This window comes from Molothrus aeneus, unplaced genomic scaffold, assembly GCF_037042795.1.
Source record: "Molothrus aeneus isolate 106 unplaced genomic scaffold, BPBGC_Maene_1.0 scaffold_526, whole genome shotgun sequence".
NCBI lineage: Eukaryota > Metazoa > Chordata > Aves > Passeriformes > Icteridae > Molothrus > Molothrus aeneus.
Window position 1 is genome coordinate 56,035 of NW_027099205.1, and position 22,026 is coordinate 78,060.

The window sequence follows — 22,026 nt, forward strand, 5'->3', positions numbered from 1 at the left end:
GTTACAGATTGTGCAAAGGAGGGTCACAAGGATGATGAAGGGCCTGGTCTGTTCAGCCTGGGGGAGACTGAGGGGGCACCTCACTGCAGTCTTCCTTGTGAGGGGAAGAGGAGGGGCAGGCACTGATCTCTGCTCTGTGGTGACAGTGACGGCCGAGGGAATGGCCTGAAGCTGAGTCTGGGAATTGGACATCTGAAAAAGTGGACATCTGAAAAAAGTTTTTCACCCAGAGCGCAGTGGTCACAGCAACAGCCTGACAGAGCTCAAGAAGTGTTTGGACACCGCTCCCAGGCACAGGGTGTGACTTCTGGGGATGGTGCTGTGCAGGGCCAGGGGCTGGACTTTGACGATCCTTGTAGGTCCCTTCCAACTCAACATATTCTGTGATTCTATGAATATCTTCTTCCCATGGGTCTTTTTGGTGGCTATACAGACCCAAAAGAAGTATGTAACAATAAGAAACAAAAGGAAAATACCCCACAGTGTGAATTTATACTGTCCTCTGAGAGACAAAAACAATACTAGTTAGTAGTGATTCGGGAAAAACTCCCCTAAACTAGGCAGAGTAGCAAATGAGAAGAAAAATAGAGATAGAAAAACTGAATTAAAATAGCTAAAAAATGGATACAGATGGGGGAAAGGAAGATGACAAAACTAACAATTCAATATTTCATCCCATGTAACTACTTTTCTGAGCCAAAGACTTTCTCTAGATTGTAGGGGCTACTCTTGCCAGTAAAAGAAACTGATATAAAATTATTTTTACATCGGGAAAAAACTAAAATAAAACATTTCATAATGTTAATTTGACATTAAGAAGAGCTAATGGTCTCTAATCTGACGTAATTTATAAAAGCTTCTGCCATTTAAACTGTTCTTGAGTTAGGTAAAGTTGTTTCAGAAGCAGCAATCTTTTACAGGATCAAAGGCTTTATTTCTAAAGAACACACCATCCAGAAGTTTTATGGGATCAAAGGCCTTATTTCTAAAGAGCACATCATCCAGAAGAAAAAAAAACAGAAGCACTACACTACACTTATTTTCCAACACAGAATAATGTTAATGAGATAGCAGTAGGAAATTCAAAAACTAGCTAGACAAATTTGCATTTTTATTTTAAGAAAAATTTCTGGACATTTAGATTCAGCAATGTCTACATAACATTCCATTGTTCCACTGGATTTCTAAGTCACCCAAAGGCATGACATCTTTTCTCCCAGAGGCAAAAGATAGCAAATTAGCTCATAGCAGACTAAACCAACAAAGTACATCCACTACGTATCCAGTGATATGAAGATGCAGAGACACCTCAGGTATGAGCTGAATTTAGAACCAGTTGAAGAATGAAGAGATGGCCTGACATGACTCTCACAGAAGAGGCTCTGACTCAGGTCATTCCTTCAACATTTCCGCTTCTTTGTCAGTAGTCTATTTTCATCACCAACAAGCCACGTATTTGCTTGTAAAGCCGAGGTGCATGGGGTTAGAACAACTAGCAGAATGGGACCAGGTGAAAAGGGAGGGGAGCCAAAGGAGACAGACAAATCACTCTCCATGATATTTGAAAAGTCATGGCAGTTAGGTGAAGTACCAGGTGACTGGAAAGAGGGAAAGATGATTCGCATCTTTAAAAATTATATAAAGGAGGACCCCAGGAACTACTGACCCGTCAGCCTCACCTCTGTGCCTGGGAAGATCATGGTGCATACTCCTAGAAGGTGTGCTAAGTGACAGGGAAGACAGGGAGATGATTTAGGACAGCCAGCAAAACTTCATTTCTGTTAGCCAAGTCCTGCCTAACCAATATAGTGGTCTTGTATGATGGAGTGACTACATCAATGGATGGGAAATGGTTATAGATGTAATTTATCTGCACTTCTGTAAAGCTTTTGACATGGCTTTACAGCCCCACAACATCATTGTACCTAATGTGGAGAAAGATAGATTCGACTGCATAGTTTGGTAGATGAGGAATACGTTCAACAGTCACACCCAGAGGTTAATGATCAATGGCTCAGAGACCCAGTGGACATCTGTGACAAGTGCTGTCCTTCAGGGGTCTCTACTGGGACCAGGGTTATTTGATATCTACAATAATGACACAGACAAAGGAATCAAGTGCATCCTCAGCAAAATTAGCAGATGACACCAAGCTGAGTGGTGCTGGTGACACTTCTGAAGAGTGAGATACCATCCAGAGGCACCTTGACACTTCTGAAGAGTGAGATACCATCCAGAGGCACCTGGACAAGCTGGAGAAGTGGCCCTTGGGAATCTGATGAGGTTTAACAAGGCCAAGTGCTGGTGCTGCACCTGGGCTGGGACAACCCTGGTACCAGCACAGGCTGGGCATGAACAGCCCAGAGCAGCCCTGCCCAGAAGGGCTTGGGGGTGCTGTGGGTGAGAGGCTGCACATGGCCCAGCCATGGCACTCACAGCCCAGAGAGCCAAACGTGTCCTGGGCTGCACCCAGAGCCCCGTGGGCAGCAGGGCAGGGAGGGGATTCTGCCCCTCTGCACTGCTCTGCTGAGACCCACCTGGAGCACTGCATCCAGAGCTCGGGTCCTCTGAACAGGGAGGACAGGGACCTGCTGGAGCCATCCAGAGGCTACCAAGATGATCAGAGGTATCACACAAGGAAAGGCTAAGAGAATTTGAATTGTTAAGCCTGGAAAAGAGAAGGCTTCAGGGTGACCAAATTACAGCCTTCCAGTACCTGAAGGGAATCAACATAGATGGACTTTTCACAAGGCCACGTAGTGACAAAACAAGGGAAGATTGCTTCAAGTTGAAAGAGGGGAGGTTTAGTTTTGATATGACAGAGAAATTCTTTACTGAGGGTGGTGAGGAAATGTAACAGGTTACCCAGAGAAGCTGTGGATGCCCCATCCCCAGAAGTGTTCAAGGGCAAGCTGGATGGACCTCTAAGCAACCCAACTCAGTGAAGTGTCTTCCTGCCCACAGCTGGAGGCTGGAACTGGATGATATTTAAGATCCCTTCCAAACCAGGCCATTCTGGGATTCTCTGACTATCCACAGAAGCACTACCTGATGCTGTCCCTAATGAGCCCCAAGAGAGGTTAAGACCTTTCTTAGAAAAAAGCTAACCATTGTTCAGTGGTGCAGAATAGCTCACTCACCATGAAGATGCCTGAAATGAAATCCACCACAACATGCTGTATGGGACAAAAGATCTAGGACCCATGAAGTAAAACTTTAAAAAAAAAAAACAAACCAAACAGTTTTAAAAGCAGCTTTCTAAAGAAGTTGGTGCCATTCTGAATTCCAAGAAAACAGCATAGCTTGATGTATGAGAATAGGAAAAAAATTAATGCCAGCCTGTGGTCCAAGTAAGTGTACCTTACGTACACTTATACTTACATCCTCTAAATTTATAAAAGCTCTTAGCTTGACAGTGATTAACAGTTTGGCAGACACACCATTGCTACTGGCTTCACACTGTCACAGGAAACAACTATGAATAGTACCACACTGCTGTGAAAGTGATAGCAGACAGCAACTTATAAGATGACCCTATGTTTCTCTGTTCTATGTTATCAGATAATCTTGTCTCATCCAGAAACAGAATAGGTCACTGCTTATCATAAACATGTTCCTTTGAGCTAGCAATATTCTGTATGGAATAGGACACCAGATGATGATCAGTTTCCATCTTCAATTAGTTACAGTGGAAGGGAGGAGTCAAGATTTTTAGTTCTTCACTCCAGATAGAAGTAGTATCTGTTATCAGCTGTATTGTGTGAATGTGGGAGACATAATGAAGACTTCTGAAAGGAACAGCAAGAAGGAAAGGCAGAGAGAACAAGAGAACATAAAGAAGAGGGGAAAAGGAGAACACAACCAGTCTTTCCATGGAGAATGAAAGAACTTTTGAGAGGTATCTACTACGCATCAGTGTGCATCAGTAGAAAGATACAGGATAAAAGCACAGAGAGTAGTGACTCAGGATCAAAGACAGGGCCAAGGGGGAAGAGAGTTTCCTGTATTCAATGTACCAGACCCTAAGGAGAGCAGTTTAGCAGTCAAATTCATCTGCACACATACAAGAAAGGTCAGCTTTCAATCAGAAACCATATTGTCTTGCCAATGGGCAAGTCAGGATGCCAAGTGTTGGGCAAAATAAAAACTGATTTATTAATTTTCAAGTATTTTAGTTTAGTATTAATTATGTGGCTATATATATATATATATACGCATAAAGAAAAGCATTACTTTATGGGTGTTAATTTATACACATATTTTTCAGTTGTTTTTCCAACTCCTTGTTTGTTCCATACAGAGTCTCAATCAGCATGTGCTTGTAATAATCTGCACATGATAACTACAACACTCACCTTTTCATCTGCTAGCCATAAGACAAACAAAAACCAGGCATTAAACATAAGCAAACCTCTCCCCTGCTTCAGTTCAGGACAAACCAGAACACAAACAGAGCAACTCATATAAAAGATTTTCCCAGTAGTGCAACACCAAACTTTTCATTGCAAAGATGTTTAAATTCCTATGATGCCTTTCCCTACACCACTGAGATGAAATAAACTTTAAACACAGTTTTCTTTAGACAGAATCAGGCTTCCCATCACTGACTGGCCAGAAGACTGACTCAGTTTCCTTCTCTTCTGTTGTGCATGAACCTGTACTTCTTGGGTAAGCCTTTAATTGCTCAAGAAAAAGGACCTAAACTAACATGAATATTGAAGTTATTGAATATTGAAGAACATACTAAGTTTCTCAGCAATCATCATAATGACTTCGGTCTGCTGTGTCTCATTTTTAACTATGAATGCTTTACTTCATAGCTATGTTTGAATTCTCAAAAGTCATTAGAAAAAGCAATTACATTTTGGTGTTTTATAGCAGTGTAATTTGACAGTAGGGAAAGGCAATATGAAAGAATGTGAAATCAGTAAAACATTATTTTGCCATAACACAGGAGACAGGACTCTCCTTCTCATTCATTACCTAAACTGTAAAATAATCTTTTCCCACCAGTAAACAAGTCATACCTGAAAATTATGTTGCCTGCACGATCAGCCTTCCACGCCTTCACAAGAGCAAAATCTCCTGTAATAGATTTCTCTAGAATAAAGTGACGGCCATCAAACTCCCTCACCTATAGAGAAAAGTCCAAAATTGAGATGTAGGTTTCTTCCAACAGATATCACATGTATAATAATACTTATTTTAGGGCTTAATTTTGCAGACTATTATATTTCAGCTTCTTTTTGTACTCTGTGAAGTTTTTACTGAAAAGCTGTATGATAACAGAGAGGCATGGAAACCCCAATTTTATCACAGGCTATAAACCCCAGTTTTATCATAGTGTCTCTAGGGAAACATCATGAGAGTCCATATTCCTCCAGCTCCATCTACTGGAATTAGACATGCTTTGTCCTGCACATCTACCAGCTAATAAAAAACTGAAGTGCTAAAGCAGAATAACTGAAAAAGGTCAAAAGCACTGCCCACCACCAAATCCAAAATTAAGTCAATTCAAGATAGACTACTCAAATCATGTCATCTAACAGGCTGAGTTTCATTTGGTTTTCCCTGTATTAATGACCAATATTTGGAATGAATGATACTGTGCCTGAAGCCAAAATATGGAAGAGGGACAGAACTAGTCTTTCAATCCTATATAGAAAGTTGAAGGACCACCTCTGTTAACAATGTAGAAGGTAAGAGTATACACAAATATTACTTGAGAGCTTTTTAAAGTTGCTGAAAGGGGAAGTATGAGAAAAATGTATCAGATGTCAGTCTGCCAATACCATAAAAGGAGATCTGAGCCTTTATAAAATGATACTTCTGTGCAAAATGGATGTCAAGAATGGAATCAACAAATCGTGCTAGTCATGTTATTAGCACTCCATCATTATTAGACTGAGGAGAGTTAGGGAGATTTTCCCACAAATGTCAAAACAAAATAAGAAAAATGTTATTAAAATTATAAGCTGTTTATTGAACAAAACATTGCTCCAAATGGTAAGACACCATAATGATGTATGCAGTAAAAAAATTACGGGAATATAAAAGATTAAGACAATGTATAGCTACTGCAAATAGTCATGTATAAAATACATGAAAACCATAGGTTCGGGTGGAATTACCTTTACCCGAGAAATGCTCTTGAGGTGAAATTTAATGCTGTATGCAGCCTAATGGGAACACACAATATTAGTCCCACCCATTTCTTCACGAAACATTATGACATTGAGACATCTCTTCCTTTCTCCAAATTCTACATCCAATTTCAAACTGAAACCCTTGTTTCTCCCTTGACAGCCACAGTCTTTTTATTTCTTTGCAATTTTAAAAACTGAGACTAAATTGCATTTCAAATGTTGGGAAATGCATTTCCTGAAATTTGTGTCAACTGAGCTCTTGCCATTTAACATGAGAATGCCCCACTTCTTCTAAGGCTGAAGCTCCATGTGCAGCTGCAGGGCTGCTTACTGCGTAGTGCAGTATTTAAGGAGCACCTGCCCTACCTAACAGGTTTTACTTTGAACTTAGTTTGAATACACAGCAAAAGAATAGCCATGTGAAGGCAGCAAGGCAGGCTTTCACTTGGACCAGGTCTTGATGCTAAATCACTCTAGAACTGTAAAAACTTCTTCAACACATCACAGAGGACACCAGTAAGCAATGGAAGCAAAGCTAATGTCTCTGGTACCACAGACATCCAGTTAAATGAGTACAGTAAAGTTAAACTTAACTCCTTCCTAAACACCTGTTTATCTTGTAAATATGTTGGAAATTAATTTTTCAATGCTGAAGGCTTCCTAATGGCGATCAGACCTCTTACCTCTCTTGGCTGGCTGGCAATGGCAATGGTGCCATCTGTGTTGTACTTGATGGGCGCACCCCCTTCCTGCACCAGCGTCCCATAGCCAGTACTGGTGTAAAATGCCGGGATTCCTGCTCCTCCTGCTCTAATACGTTCAGCAAGTGTACCCTATGGGAAAACACATTTAAGAAATCGTCATTTGGGAACAACAAATCGAATTTTGATGAATGGCTTGCATTAACTTTATTTTATATCCTGTTCATTCCTTCTGCACAAAGTAGACAGGTGTGATCACCTATTTCTTCCTCACGTTTTAGCTTTCCCATGTGGGACTAGTACTGGATATGGAAAGAAATGCTTGACACACAGTCATGAACTGCTCAAGATGACGCTGTCATACAACCACCTCCCAAATGCCAGGGAGCACTTGGCTATGTCTCCTCTCTTTCAGTTTTTTTCACAACCAATTCTTCCTTGTTTCCCAACCAATTATTCTTGAGAACAGTACAGAGTTATTTTTCTCTTTCCTACCCAGCTACATATCCTAGAAGATTTTTTTTCTCTAACAGATGTACATTCTTCAACATTCTAAGAAAAATTTCAGAACCCATTCCTAGTAAACAGCCAAGCATGGCAGACTGAGAAAGAAAGAGGGAGTCCAGTAATTTGGGTTGCCCGTGCCAAGAATACCAAAAAGCAAACAGAGCAGTTTTTATACTCTCTTTGACCACCCCGTCTGCACTCTTCTCTATGTCCAGCTATAGTATATGTCCAGGATGCTAACAGCAAAAATTTCTCATTTGCCTTAATTATGGACTTATGGACAAAGATGTGTGTTTGCTTTTCATTAGTGTCATTTCCTACATTTTTTATTAATATTTTCCTGGATTCAAGGTAAGACAAAAATATCATGGTCAATTACCCAGTTTAATAGATTTTATTTTCCCCAGTTACCCTGCAAGAAGCACAGTGGCCTCTGGTTAGCTTTCAAAATGGTGTCAAGAGGCAGACGCAAGCCATGCAATGATACAGAGTCCTGTGTTCTAAGAAGCCTTATCGTTTCAAGATCTCACCGTGTTGCACCTTACTGTGCAACAATAATACAAAAGTCTCCCACTTTGCCTAAGGTTTACCACACTATTTTAGGAGAGACTATTTTTCTTGACATAAATATTTCAAATCCCCACATCTCTTAGCAGGTAATTAATTCACCTTACTGTTTCCCCTTATATGTAGACGCATTATTTCCATGCTGGATCTACATAACTTATCTCTAGTCCACGGAGCCAACTACATGTCTAAGGAGTTCATGGTCACCCAGGTGAAAGTACTGAACATTAAATAGGAAGGAAAAAAATACATTGTGAGATTTGTGACATTTGAAACATCAAACATGACAAGTGTATGGCTATTTTCAGGCCTGCTGACTGGGTGTAAAAGGAACTGTTCCACTCATGTCTGTAATTCTAAGAAACATTCTCTCACAGCATCCTCATAGGCAAGCTCAGGTAGAGTGGACTAGATGAGAGGGCAGTGAGATGAATTGAGAACTGGCTGAATGGCAATCCCAGAACATTGCAATCAGTGGCACAGGATCTAGTTGGAGGCCTGTTACTGGGGTGCCCCCAGGGGTCAATAGAGGGCCCAGTATCGTTTAACTTTTCATCAATGGCTTGGAGGAAGGGCAGATGCCTCCTCAACAAGTTTGCTGATGACACAAAGCTGGGAGGGGTGGCCAATACCCCAGAGAGCTCTGCAGCCCTTCAGAGGGACACTGGCAGGCTGGAGAGATGGGCAGAGAAAAACAATCTGAAGTTCAGCATGGGAAAATCCAGGGTCCTGCACCTGAGGAGGAGGAATGATCCCATGCACTGTACAGGCCAGGGGCTGGCCTGCTGGGAAGCAGGTTGGCGGAGAAGGACCTGGGAGTCCTGGTGTCAATGAGCCAGCAGTGTGTCCTTGGGGCCAAGGCCAGTGGTGTACTGAGGTGCATCAAGAAAAGCATCCTAACAGGAGATGGGAGCTTCATTGTGGGAGCTGACTCTGCCCCTCTACTGAGCCCTGCTGAGGCCATGTCTGGACTGCTGTGTCCAGTTCTGGGCTACTCAGGACAACAGAGAAATGGAACTCCTGGAGATGGTCCTGGAGTGAAGAGTAACAAAGATACTTAAGGGAATGGAGCATCTCTCTTATGAGAAAAGGCTGAGGGAGTTGGGCCTGTTCAGCCTCGAGGTGAGAAGGGACCTTATCAATGCCTGTAAGCATCTGAAGAAAGGGTATCAAGAGGAGGGACCAGGCTCTGTTCAGGGGTCCTGAGCAACAGGACAAGAGACAAGGGACAGATGCTAATGCACAGGAATTTCCACCTGAACATGAGGAAGAAATTCTTTACTCTGACATTGACCACACACTGGAACAGGCTGCCCAGAGAGGTCATGTAGTCTCCTTCACTGGAGATATTCAAGCACCATCTGAACACAATCTTTGCCATGTGCTCTGAGATGACCCTGCTTGAGCAAAGAGGTTGAACCAGATGACCTGCTGTGGATCCTTCCAACCTGATTGATTCTGTGATTCACAAGAGATGGAGCTCAAGATACCAATCTTAACGAAAACTTAACACAGTTGTTTTTCTCAGACATTTATATAAATAGATGTTTAAAGCCCAAATTTTATGTGTCAGCTCTGAAAATGCCACACACTAACATGCTGTAGTCTTTGAAGTTAGAACACCAACTTCACAGAAGCTGATCTCGATAGAACATAACTGATATCAATGATTTTAGGATCTCATTGCATTCATGCTATTTGGGTAGCTTGGCAGTGCTAAAATAATTGAAAATATGGTGCTAAAAAGTAAAGTTTTAAATTTGCTTATAACAGTATACAAAGAATAATTTTGCTAAGAGTTAATGAACAAGCCAAAAAGGGTTTTATCTCACAATGAATGAAATCTCCGAATTTGATTCCTGCCCACTAGATGGCAGGCATTGCACATGCAACATCCCCCAAACCTGCCACCAAGATGGGAACAGAGCAGCTTCTTGACTTCCTTCCCTTTATATGGGGCCACAGTACTGAGCGTATTTTATGCCTTTTTCTACCATCTCCATATGTGAGTGTATATATTTATACATATTTATATATATATTTTAAAGCTTCATATGAATATAATCTATTAATAATTGATTCCATTAAAGGAATTCACACAAATAACATACAGTCGGTTCTTAGCAGATGCATGACCCTAAGGTGGTATATTGGCTTTGCAAGGTTGTGGTAGCTAGAGGAGTGGTTTCTATGAGAATATGCCAGAAGTTTCCTCCAGTGTCCACAGAACCAGTGCCAGCTGGTTCCAAGACTAAGCCCATCAGCAACAGTGGTAGTGCCTCTGGGACAGCATATTGAAGAAGGAGACCCTCTTGCACAGATATAAGTGTGCACTCCCTCTGCATCCAGGGCAGAGAGGAGTGAGAATATTTGAGAGGAACAGCTCTGGAGGCATCAAGGTGACTGAAGAAAGAGGGTCAGGAGGTGCTCCAGGTGCCAGAAAAGAGAATTCCCCTGCAGCCCGTGGCAAGACCATGGTGAGACAGCTGTGCCCGTACAGCCCATGGTGGGCCACAAAATCCACCTGCAGCCCCTGAAGAATCCCACACCCGAGCAGGTAAATGCCTGAAAGAAGGTTGTGACCCCATGAGAAGCCCAGGCTGGAGCAGGCTCCCAGCAGGACCTGTGGCTCCAAGGAAAAAGGAGCTCATGCTGGAGCAGTTTTGATGGCAGGACTTGTGACTCCGCAGGGAATCCACATTGGAACAGGAAGAAGGTAGGGTTGGGGTAAAGTGTATGTAGGGGAAGGCAGTGTTAAGATTTGGTTTTACTTCTCTTAGCCCACTCTGATTTGACTGATATAAACTAAATTAAGTTCCCCAGGATGAGTCTATCGTTCCCAAGATCATAATTGGTGAGTGATCTCTCTCTTTATTTATCTCAACCCATGAGTCTTTTGTTATGACACCTGTCCAGCTGACGGGAGTTGAGAGTGAGGCTTTGGTGAGCACCTGGCATCTCTCTCTTTACTTATCTCAGTCCATGAGTCTTTTGTTATATTTTCTCCTCCCTGTCCAGCTGAGGGGAGTTTAGAGTGAGGCTTTGGTGAGCACCTGGAATCCAGTCAGGGTCAGCCTACCACAGATGGCAAGCGTCTTCTGCACACAAGCAAAACATTTCGATTGCAAAAGAATTTTATAAGAGCACTTAGGCATTATTCTACTCAATATTTTAAATTAAAAGAACCCACTCTCCTAGAGAAACTCCTTACCTGTGGTGTAAGCTCAACTTCAAGCTCACCAGATAAATATTGGCGTTCAAATTCAGCGTTCTCTCCAACATATGATGACACCATGCGTTTTATCTGCTTTGTCTGAAGCAGAAGACCAAGTCCAAAATTGTCAACACTGTGTAGAAAATGAAAAAAAAACCAGACAAAACAGTTTTATTGTAAAAAAACCACTTGATAAGCTGTAATGACTTAACAAAAAAAGGCAGAGTTATCTCCCCCACACATAACAAATTGAAGACAAAAAACAAATTCCAGCCTTTAGAGGGTAAAGCATCAGCTACAATTAAAATTTAATATTTCAGTTTCCAGACCTCATGTCTTCCAAGGCACAGAATACACCCAAAAAGTTCCAGTTAAAGTAATTTCACATGTTAGCAGCTGAAAAATACCAGCTTGACAAGTGGTGTTATTTTACATATCCACTCCTTTAAAAAGCCTTACCAAATTACTAAAAAGTCAGACATGGCTTTGAGTGAATAAAGACATATTTTTGTTTACACTTCTGCTCACTGGGAAAAAGAGAACTGATTGCTTAGCAGCCCAAGGAGAAAGGCGCATTGATATTTCTAATGCTAGTTATTATATGAGGTAAGAGAATTTTTGTACTTAAATTTTCTTATAATAATAAATAATTAAATCTCTTACTAAATAACCACCTACTCCAACAAAGGATTTTGGCACTACAAACAAGATCTTCTTGTCTATGTCAACTGAAACTGAATGCCAGAGATGCTATACAACATTTTTCTTGTGCCAATGCTTCCAAAATTCTGATATCCTTCATTATGTTTGTATGCTATACTGTGTACTTGAATATATGAATACTGTTGAAAACACCCTTCCAGAAGAAGAGCTCCAAACTAAGACCAGATTTAAAAACTTTACTATTATGCAGTATTCATTTTCAAATATAAAAGTGGAAATGCTTGCCAGCCATAGCACAGCACTGCAGCACCAGTGCTGCAGGTGAAGGGAGAGGGGCTGAGCGAGCAGGACCAGCACCAGCTCTTCCTCTCCCACCACAATACTCAGAGAGCTGCATGGACAGACATGCAGCCCCAGTGCCTTCGCAACTGCATGCATCATGAACACTATTTTAAGGTTAGGACTATTTTAGGAGGCGGCCCACTTCAGTGCATACTCAAGCACTTTAGAAACTGGATGAGAGGAAGTGAAACAAGCTTCTCTGACCTGGTTCTCTGAATTTATTCTATGTTCTCTAGATACAAAAAAATGCGATTTATTATAAAAGCTTGCTCCACTCTCCAACTCTGACCGATTAAAAAAAAGTTAAAAATCTAACCATGATGCAACTTCCAAAATGTTCTGGTGCCAAAGCCTCGGGACTAAAATGTGCGTTGCCTAGAAACAACCCGTGTTTCTAACCCACCACAAGAAAAAAATCCTCCAGCTTGAAACTACAAGAGCCAAGAATAGAGAGGAAAGAGGAGTCTTGTGGGCAAAAGAGATTACAAAAAAGAATAAAAAATTTAAAAGCCAGAATTTCCTGTATAGAATAATTCAAAGAAGGACAATTCCTCTCACATGAAAACTATCTGACCCTTACATCTCATTGTAAAAGGTAGTAAACAAATGTAAAAGACCAGTCAACACCTGATGGCAGTTAAACAGGTTGGTGTAATTATGGCACTGTGTGGCAAAAGTGCAAAATTGAAACAAAACTGTACAGTGCTTTCTAGTGCAAGAACAAGAGGAAGCTTCCTGAACTGCTTGCAAGCCAGAGTTTGCAATCTCTGTGTATCATTCAGGTGGTTAACACTGCTCTTTTCATTACAAAACTTGGAAGTTACCAAATAGAAAAAACAAATTCTGCATGAAGACAATGAAATACTATGTGCATTGGTGTAAGAAAGGATGGCAAGAGAGGGCCAGGAGCAGATTTGTAATGGTTAAAGAAATTTCTCCTTCATTTCACTAAGATCCATAATCCTTGCTCCTACATTCTCAGAAGCAGCTACTGAAGCATATTGTCCTTAATAGGATTTTGCATATCATCTTGCAGGATTCCATGTGGATACACTTGATTTCCTGATCTACTACTGTGAGGTATCTTCTATCAAATGAAACTCTGTAGTTATGAAGAAATTAAACAGAAAGTTTTACAAAGGTTATCCTGTCACACTCATGCCAAGTTGTTCTTCACCTCTTAAGTCACTCTTTCTTACTCTTCTCAAATGTAGCAAATTTGTTCAAAAACAAAATTGCTGTGAGGATCTGTTATTGAGCATACAACAAGATCATATTTCCTTAGCACAATGAGAACAGGAATTTCCCCTTTCAGAAGTCATGCACCAGGAGGTTCTGCCTGCCTGGTAACACAAAATTACTTCAACTCCCACATGCACTTAATCTTCAGAGCAACAGCACAAAATCCTGTTGCCATTACTCATATAGGGTTTTTTAGATGTACATTTGAAAGAAAATACACTGCCATCCATCTCTTCTGAGGATGCAATCTGTATTTAGGTTTCCAGCTAAAATAACCCTTTTGCCTTCATATGCATCAGTTTTCATGTCCCTTCAAAAACCCATTTTGAAGACTTCAGCATATTTCATGTTTCCTATGTTTTTCTCTTACATGTCAACGTCCCAAGAAACACACATTTCACACAGAAAACACTGTTCTCACTCTTATTTTCCCTTTGATTTTCATGTGACATCTCTATCCAAGATTACAACTTTCAAAAATCCTCTGGTTTATGGATACTTCTTTCAATATAACAGTTCTATGGCAATAGTTATTAGTTCGCCCTTACTGTCTTTTGCTGCTTTCTTGATCATGTAGTTTTAAGCAAAGAGGCTTTTGAACTTTTCAGCTTTGATTATGTTTACCCTCAAAATGTTACCTTATAAAAATTTGCCTTGCAGGCTACACTCCACCTATCAAACAGCAACCATAGAAAGAAAAAAAAAAAGAATCTTTACTGAGTGCATGAAAAGAATATACCCCATACACCTATTTCACAAGCCGGATTCAGTCCTTTACAAATGAAAACAAAGGCAAATGCAATAAAAATATGCTGCCCTAGATAGGAAGGAAGAAGGTGTGGTAGAAGTTGACATAGTTGTTATGAGTGCAGTCAGAAAAGGGAAAGTACACATTAGTGCTAGACACTGAATGCATTCTTTCACCTTCAGATATGTTTGGATTTCTAGAAGTTTGCCCATTCTGTATTAAGATGAAAAGCGAATCAATAGAATACATGAAATGCATATAGGAAAAGAGAACAAGGCATTCATTAAGGATATCAGTGACCCAAGTTACCCCAAATTATTGATATAGACAAGAAAATTAAGGAGCTCTGATTGTCTAGCAACACGTTCATTCCAGTTGTTTTGTCCCTCTCAGACCTACAGAAACTTCCTGAAAAAAGCTATGTCTGCCTTTTCTAATTTAAAAAATTCACCAAATATGACTCCCAGACAGATCTAGCCCACACATCTCCAGTGTACTGGAAGTAGTCAAAGGCAACATGTCGGTATTTCACTGCAGATAAATAATAATCTGCTGCTCTCAGCCCTTCTTCTTTGGTGCCTCAAGCATAACACATTCTACAGCATCACAGGAAGAAGACATTACCTAAGTTTCCAAACTGATAAAAAGCCTCACACACCAACAAGGCCTACACAGCCTGATGAAGCAGGAAATAAAAATTTGCATTCTTAAGCAGAAAAAAAATGGCTACTTGGAATGTCACACACTCTGGCACAAAACATACAATGGCTTATTGTTGGGGGGGTTGTGTAAAAGGAAACATCACAAGACAATTACAACTCTCCCCTCTCTCTGCCTTTGTAAAGATATTTATTTGTTTCTAAAACATGTGGGTGTGGTCAGAACAGACCAGCTGCCTTTACTGGATGGAAAGCAGCATCAATTAGAATGAGGGTCTCCTTCTAGATTTCTTAAAGAGATAGCTTCCTCTACTAATTGTTCAAAGAGTCTTCAGAAGCTGATATTCCTGGGAGATTACACATGACCAGAAATTGTTAGTTATGAAATATTAAAATGAATACATCGAGTTTTGGAGAATTAAAATGTGTTGATCAAGGAACTAACATGATGCACCCCCTGATCTTCCTCCTCTCGTAATTTGGTGACTGGAAAGATAGGAAGGTAAAACTACACCACCCCTGAAAACTACAGATTGAGAAGGAAAAGCATGCAATAAGAATCCTGTGGCAAGGCTCCACCTCAGGCAGAAACCAAAGTTTCTGCAACTAGGTGTTGCTGCCAAAAAATGCACATAAATGGCTGGTTCTACTGCAGGAAAACATTTTATGTAAAGATACCAGTCAGCTTCTGGAGATAGACAGACAGGCTTTTTAGGTATTCATCAGCTCCAAGTGTTACATAATGAAGCATGAAACTTGATAACAGACGGACCTGTTCTAGAGCTAGAAATTTTCTTGGCAATAGGCTAGGGGTGAGGAAAGGAACCAATTTCCTCTGACATTCTCCATGTAGAAGATGAGAGGCTGACTTTATTTTCAACTTCACCTTTTCAGTCTTCAAAAGGATTTGCTCCAAGTTACATGCAATTATGCCTTCTGACAGATCCACAATTCCTAAGGAAGACCAGATATGCTTCCCAACTAAAAGGAATGCATCAATCACTGCCTGCATGGCATTTCTTAGTAGCAGAGACTACTTTCAGGCTTACAGGGGTGCCTGACTATAGCATGTAACTTTACCAACAAGAAAGTTATGTGGACAGAGGTACCACTCGCATTCTTAGGGACACACATTCTTAGGTCCACAAAAATAAAGTATAATCCTGGCTGCACCAGAAAGATCCTTAACAGCCTTTGTGCAGAAAATTAATAAATGTATACTACATGGTATTTGCTGGAAGACACTGAACAAAAGTGCAGGCACACCCAGGGCAAAATTAATGCAGATAATCATGTAACAGTTCTTTATAGCTCATCTTCCCCAATCTTACAGCTGGCTTATAACAATGACACTATGTCCCACCATAATTTCCCCATCTGTAAGGCCACTAAAGAGCCGGCTTAGATGATACTGTGTTTCTCCTTCTCCATCCCTCACTTCCCAAAGGGTACCAAGAATGAGGAGAACAAGGTGAGAAATAGGAGTTAACAAACAGACAGAGAAAAACAGATTCAGCTCACAGAAAGGTAAATATTCAGAGATATAAGGCTTATTTGCCTTGTTGTTTCTTGACTTTAGCCAAATATCTTCACACTGTCTTCAGCAACCTTGTTTTCCTAGGATATTTTCCCATATGTCTGATTGCAAATTGCTAAATGGAAAGCAAAAAAGAGAGGATGAAGCTCTCTGAAGAAAGAAAAAAGAAGCTCTCTGTAGACTGAAAAGAGAGGTGGAAGAGAGAAGTATGGGCGCTGCCATATGCTATGGCAGTCTTGCTCAGGAGCCTATGAGAAGGAGGGAGGGAAGGAGGGAGGGAAGGAGGGAGGGAGGCCAGGGTTGTAGAAAATCACAAAGCCCTGTGTGCAAACTGGCATTCCTGAGCCTTACTCTCCCTCTACTCCTTCTCTGCAGTGTCCACATTGGACCCTTGTCCTTCTGCTACTGAAGTATTCTCATGGGAACTCTGTCCTCTCTGCTCTCATAGCTTCCTTTTGAGTCTCACAGCAAAATGGCAGTATTGTTCCTCCACCATCCTCCTCCAAAAATGATGCTCTTCTGCTGTGACAGTGATGGGTGCAGGCATATAGGCCAAGTCCATACAAGGCAGAGATAATTTCTCCAGAGGAGAAATCCCGTAGATTGCATGGTTACACCAGCAGCAGTCTCCCCTCTCTACATTCCTTTCTGGTATGAAATGGTGTACTGTGTTTTATAATAACAAGTCGAACAACCCTATTCAAAATGTCTAAAATGTACCATATTTTTCCTTCACAGAGAAGGTATATCATATAGAATTAATCTGATAAATATTTAAATTTCATCATGAAGGCATCGTACTTCTAAAAGTCACCTAGCCAAAAGATAGGTTTAACTTTCATTGTCATTTCTACAACCAATTCCTCAACCACGCTGAGTGCTAATCTATTCTTTTTCTCATTTGTCATCAAAACCAGAAAGCTATCTCCACAGCTGATTTCTCAATAGTTCCAAGTAGTACAAAGTTAGAACAATCTGCCCTGCCAAAATCGTAGATCACCTCCACACTAAAATTAGCTAGATGACTTAAGGCAGATTTTCAGGGATTTGCAGTTCAAACAGTGTCAGCAATTTAACAGCTGTAATAAAGCATCTGATTAGATTATTTTTAAAGAATGCAGACAATTAAAAAAAAAATCAAATAATCAAATTCACTGAAAATATATAGTCTCCTGATTTTGGCAATTTGCCATGTGCAGGATTTTACATAATTCCACTCTTCTCTCTCTACCAAGAGAAGTAAGAATCACAGGTGGCCTTCTTTTTCATTTCTGAAAATATATCTAATTTGGGATATTTGAAGAATTTCTTATAAATATACAAAAATGACACACACACTGTAAGACACTCTGAGCATCACCTTGATCCCATCTCTGTGTACATACAAGCCTCCTTTCCTGTTCCTCAGACATTTTCAGTTACCTTTTAACTTTCTGAAGCAAAAGATTATCTAATTTGTTCCACTAAAACCACTCAATATTTAATACTATATGGAAAATACTTCACAACCTTCTGTGAATTTAAAATGCAATTTCCACATGATGGTATTTTTTTATATACATTTACATTTGAATATGTTTTTAATAAGTGTAAGTAATATTAAGACAGACAGACATACATATAGATAGATAGATATTTTAGTAACAGTAACAGTGGAATTAAGCCACATGTTTTTCTTACATTACATTTAAGAAAAACCAGGGAATCCACAGCAAAGATGACAGACACATTCTTGTTTTAACAGAAATGTACTGTTCAAAGCAACAACTGAAAAATGAGATAACCTTAAACTTTACTTTACAGAACATTTATCAAGCCTGTCTTAAATCCAAATTATTTAATTGCAAAGAATATAAAGATACATTTTGTGCTTTAGAATATGGGGTGCAGTAAGTTTACCACTGCATCTGATCCCACAGACACTGTCTTTTGAGGATTTGGGAACCACAAATAGCCCAACCCATTAGGAAAACAAGAGTATTGTGCTTAACAGAGCTAAGTAATGGCACTCAGGCACCATGCTCAAAAGTGCAAATGCTTATCTCAAAGTCATCTTTTCCTTCCTAATGCCTAACATTGTAACATTAAAAGACCTTCAAAAAGAATACAGAGACCAAAGGTTCAAAAAGCTGATAATGCCTTTTAAGAACACAATCTGCACCAGTGATAATCTGACAGATGCTGTCAATCCCCTTTCAGATGATCGCCCAGGTGATAAGCAATTATGATCTTAACTGTGACATCTCTATTTTTAGTGTAAGTGAAAACCTTTTATTCAAAACTACTGCATTCAAAAAGGATGCATTTTTAAGTCTCAAAAACAGACAAAACCAAAATTTGATAAAACAATCAGACCACACACACAGTTATCACAAATAATGGACTTCATTTTCAATCTGCAAAATTCAGCCTATTCAGGTGGTGGATACAATGCTGATTTTAGTATGTGATTATAGCCAAAATTATTTATCCATTTTATTAAGCACAATTAATTAAAAATAATAATTTCATGCCCATTTTTTTTAACTTTCATTCAAAATATTTGGCTATGTTTATAGTTTTTGTTGCAACACAGGGCCTGAAATAACAGGTAGCCTGCATTAGAAAGTCTTAGCTGAGGCAAAGCTGAGCCTAATTTTGGCTGAGCCAAAACATCCAAGTCCCAGGTTCCAAGCAACTTCCAATCAGAATGCAAAAAGATACCATGAAGTTACATGGAGATGAGAAAAACAACCAAAAAGGTAAGGTATACTAATCACAGCTATGTTGGGAATTTACTGAATCAATGTTTAAAATGAGATTTTTAAAATTTATTTATTTATCCATTCATTTACTTTCATTTATTTACTATTTTAAAATATTTTTATTTATTTTAATACTGGCAAATGTAGGATGAATCAAATTAAAACAAGAATGAAGAAAATCTGTAATAAAATGGATTTTGGTAGCCTACTGAGACAGAACACACTCAATTTAAAGGGCTTACAAAAACACAGTGTAAATGAAGTATTTACAGTATGAACAACATAAAGAAAACAAGTTATAGGAGAAGGTGTGAGAGGATGTATTTTAGAAGCACACCTATCTGTCAGTTATCTTGCACTATTGCCCTGGGTTCACAAGCTTCAGTTTCCCCTGCAGCAAGTTGTGTAAATACCAGAGGTACTGGATATTTGAACTGCTTCACTTTCAAACACTTTGCCTTGTTTGGCTTGGCAAAAGAGTAACTGCTCTTAAAGGTGCTGTTTCGATGGCCAGCACACAGCATGAGCACGGGCATAATGTGCAGCAGCAGACAGAAAGCCGAGCACCCCATCACACTACTGTACAACCTGTCATTGAAAAGCTTTAAAGAGGCCAAAAACAGGACTTCACTTGCCAGCAATTACATGATTTGAACAAGTTTTTGCAGGAGGAATCTCCTCCCAATTACACTGCAGTACAGAACAGTAAGTAGTATGTGAACTTGTGAACATCCTACTCCTTTAATGTTGTTTCCAGATATTGCCAAGCATTCTAGGCTCTGCTGAACCTTGTTTCCAGCTAGAAAAGTTGGCAAGAACACCTCAGGACTTTCTAATTACCGCTTTCCCTTAGCTGTAAGCGAATCGCTATCTCTACTGCTGCTATTTTAGTTATAAACAGACAGCTCTGTAACATTCCATGGTTCTCACATATTGAAAGGCATGTGACTTAATCCATGCAGCTGCACCGCTCTCCAGAACAGGCTGTCTGTCCCCGTGCACTTGGCTCCTTCCCTGATCCAATTACAAGCTGCCTGCTAACCCCTGCAGGACAAGAAAACCTTACCACAACCAATTACCTCCTATTGGCTGGAAGAGCTGGAGAAAAGAAAGCAGCTGCAGTCAAGAAACTGAAACACAGCCAGGCATCAACTGCAACACAAGGTCACCAAAGAAAAGCACACTAAACCACATGGCAATTTGAAAGTGGCAAATTACTCATTCCACAAAGTGCCTGATACCTCAACATTACAGGAACAATTGACCTTTTGAATACGACTGCTGTAGGGTATATGACTGCTGTGCTCCTTCATTTGTAAAAGCATTTATTGGTGTTCCAATATTTGATAATAGATAATACCACTAAACTTTTGGACATGGTATTAGAAGATGCTAAGAAGATGCATGATATTAGAAAAGCATGCTTTTTTACCGGCTAATTAGAAGATTAGAAATTGTATCAATTGCTGTTATGAGAATTCTGACTTCATTTCTGACAACAGCTATGTTTTAACCTGGTTCCCAAACACTACCATACTTTAGCAGGCTAAATTCCACACAGTAGGAATACAGTAAATACAAAGATAGACTAAACAGTTATTTTATTATTAATTAAATTTCAAAGTAAATTATACTGTCCAACAGAAGAGTAAAACTTGTATTTTTACCAACTAGACTTTAAGAAAAAACTCTAGATGCCCTTGTAACAATTTTCAAACTGTTACACTGCTCTGTAAGGAACTCTCCAGGCTTTCATGAATGTTATACAAAACTAGTTTCAAGAGAACAGGAATTAAATTTTGCTTTCTTGCCAGCAGCCAGTGGAAATTTTTTCAGAAATCACTTCCACCTCAAAATCCAAAGAACTTTCAGGAAAGTTAATATTATTTCAACATAAATTAATTCTAACCTATAATATCAGCAATTATATTCAGAATGCAATACAAAATGTCTTCCTTTTCATCCTATTGCACAGTGCTCCTCTTTCTACTTTTTCTCATCTTTTTCTCATATTCAGACTTTCACCTCCCCTTCAGGAACATCTGTTCAACCTCTCTATCTGCAAATATATGTGTGTTATTCAAAAATAAGACTATGAGGAAAGTTAATGATCTCTACTCTAGAGCTTGACCTTTCCACACAAAATTATTTTTCTTTCTTTTTCTTTCTTTCTTTCTTTTTCCTTCTTTCTTTCTTTCTTTCTTTCCTTCCTTCCTTCCTTCCTTCCTTCCTTCCTTCCTTCCTTCCTTCCTTCCTTCCTTCCTTCCTTCCTTCCTTCCTTCCTTCCTTCCTTCCTTTTATCATCCAGCAGAAATTGTTTCCCACAAGATTCTAAGGAGCTTAAGCTTGACTGTGTATGTACCAAATACCAAAAAAAAAATCTGCTATCCAATAAATGTGCAATTAATATTTTACATATTAATATTTTTATTTAATTTAATTTATATTTTCATCAATGCACTTCAACAGAAGTGGTTGTAGTTATTTCTCTATATGGGGATCATTAGGTATTGTGGAGCTTACATATAACTATATTGTATTATAAGGTATTAGGTATAAGGTATTAGGTATTGTGGAGCTTATTATATAACTATAATGAACAGTTTGTGTAAAAATTAGCCTGAATGAGAAGATGAGAAATTATACAAGAAAGAAGTATTCTCAATTTCAACCCCACATGAATTTCTTAAGGGGCAAGCATTTAAAAAAATAAATCAAAAATCTGAAGACTCATTAAAGAGACTCTCCATTCATTCATCATAGATATTCTCTGCTGGTTTTGTGTTGCTTGGAATCTTTTTTAAAATAACAAATACAGTAAGAGGGTCAGAAAGCACCAAACTGAGTTTAAAAAATATATACCTATTTGGAACTTCACAAAAAAAATACACACAAAATCACTGATACTTAAAGCCTCTCAAGACTTTCCAGTTACAGTCAACCAGTTAAATATACA

General features: G+C 39.4%; 1 protein-coding gene across 1 annotated transcript in view; it reads right to left on the minus strand.

Annotated features, from left to right (window-relative positions):
• OXCT1 (3-oxoacid CoA-transferase 1) overlaps window positions 1-22,026 on the minus strand; it is an 81,972-nt gene that overhangs the window by 54,488 nt on the left and 5,458 nt on the right. Inside the window, exons 4-6 of the mRNA XM_066571434.1 lie at window positions 11,133-11,268; window positions 6,830-6,979; window positions 5,028-5,134 (exon numbers count right to left, since the gene is read on the minus strand). Coding sequence (XP_066427531.1) covers window positions 5,028-5,134; window positions 6,830-6,979; window positions 11,133-11,268 — 393 coding nt within the window. The remainder of the gene's footprint in view (window positions 1-5,027; window positions 5,135-6,829; window positions 6,980-11,132; window positions 11,269-22,026) is intronic.